This window comes from Perkinsus marinus (genome assembly GCF_000006405.1).
Source record: "Perkinsus marinus ATCC 50983 genomic scaffold scf_1104296974368, whole genome shotgun sequence".
Classification (NCBI taxonomy): Eukaryota; Perkinsozoa; order Perkinsida; family Perkinsidae; genus Perkinsus; species Perkinsus marinus.
Window position 1 is genome coordinate 1 of NW_003201134.1, and position 1,538 is coordinate 1,538.

At 52.1% G+C, this 1,538-nt stretch overlaps 1 protein-coding gene and 1 non-coding gene across 2 annotated transcripts; one reads left to right on the forward strand and one right to left on the reverse strand.

Annotated features, from left to right (window-relative positions):
- Nucleotides 1-427: 427 nt before the first annotated feature.
- On the reverse strand, nucleotides 428-1,032 carry Pmar_PMAR026131 (hypothetical protein; the record flags this gene model as incomplete). Its single annotated transcript, XM_002765852.1, has 4 exons — nucleotides 428-601; nucleotides 648-726; nucleotides 765-886; nucleotides 934-1,032. 4 exons carry the CDS (start codon nucleotides 1,030-1,032, stop codon nucleotides 428-430), a joined length of 474 nt encoding a protein of 157 aa, XP_002765898.1.
- A 42-nt stretch (nucleotides 1,033-1,074) lies between these two features.
- Pmar_PMAR026132 lies at nucleotides 1,075-1,148 on the forward strand. The gene has a single exon. It is a non-coding gene; the product is annotated as a tRNA-Arg (tRNA).
- Nucleotides 1,149-1,538: the final 390 nt, after the last annotated feature.

Consider the following 1,538-nt stretch of genomic DNA (forward strand, 5'->3'; position numbering starts at 1 on the left):
ACCAGTGTTTGAATATATGCTCGCTTTGCTCAGCTGAGCTTAGGAGTTTCCTCACTAACTATGGAAGTCCATATGTGATTCCGGGTAGAAATGGACAGGAATCAACAATAATCTCGCAAAATTTCCACAGAATTTCCACCAACACATGTGGTTGACCATGTGCATATTTTCCCCCCACACTGTTTGTAACAGATCTCCCATTCCTCACCTGTACCAGCTGACGGTCGCTCCCTCGGGTGTGGTCACACCGTCGGCATAGCCGTGGCGCATGATGCGCTCATGAGTCATCCAAGTCGTGTGCAGCCTTCTTACGTCGAGTGAATCTCCTAAAGGCTCCGGGCTTAAATGAACGGGATCATAAGACTCCTCGAAACCCTCCTGATATCTGCTTTTCCAGAACTGTCACTAAAATTTCGCACCACTTAACTCACCTTGCGAGATGGTCTCGAATGATCGGTTCCAGTTGGGAAGCTTGAGGACTGCACACCTCAGCCACGAGCATCACAGCCTTCACTGTAGGGTCCAGGCGGCATCGGAGGTAGTCTACCCAAACGTCAGAGGTCAGTCGTCCGAACGCACTGTATATGATACGACGCAGTTCCTGATCGAAGGTGTGCAGAGAGCATCTACGTCGGACTGTTCCCTACACTTTTATCAACTTCAAGATCGTCTACCCATCTGTTGATAGGCAAGTACTCCTTCGCTTGGAACGTAAGACCAGTGTCCCTGAGGGTATCAATGACCCCACCGGGCACTCGGCTCACCTCAGCTCTCCAGCTTCGACCCACTCTCCCCTGTCAATCCACGACCATATAGATCGCCAGTCGCCGCCAGACTGCCGGCAATTCTTCTGCTCTACCTCGATGGCTTCGACATCGGAGGCATCCTGAGATCGGGAAGTAGCAGGGTAGGGTCGGAGCTACGGGGGCTCACGACGATGCTTCCAGTGAAGAGCTCGCAGAGGGAAGAATCGCCCCGTCTGAGTACAGCACAACAGCCTTGGAGAGATTCGCAGGCCTGACAAAGTGTCATTGTTTCTCGTTATGAGAACGTGAGCTCTTCCTCAACATTATAGCCCGATTAGTTCAGCTGGATAGAATGTCTGCCTACGGAGCAGATGGTCGTAGGTTCGAATCCTGCATCGGGTACTTTTCCATCTCACCTTCCTCGTCCAAGAGTTCTCTATCCAGAGAGTAGTCATCGCTAATTCCCTTCCCACCTCCTCACAACGATCTCGATCAACCACCCGGACCTCTTTCAACGAGTAACTAACAACGCATGTCCGCAACCCTACAGAGTCTCCACTTCATCACTCGTGGAGCGCAGGGTCATAATTTCCCCTCTCCAACTTCGAGTGGATTCTGCCAGTCTCTGCACCCGGCGTGAGCAAGTCTGCTGAAGCGTCTGCCATGTCCACCACCTGCATAGATTCCACTCAACAGCAGCCCAGTATCAAGCCTACCATTAGGCCCCATGGGCTCTCCTGGATCGGCACGAAACAAACATCGAGGCCTCTGTGGCAGCCTTGCCGTAATAGA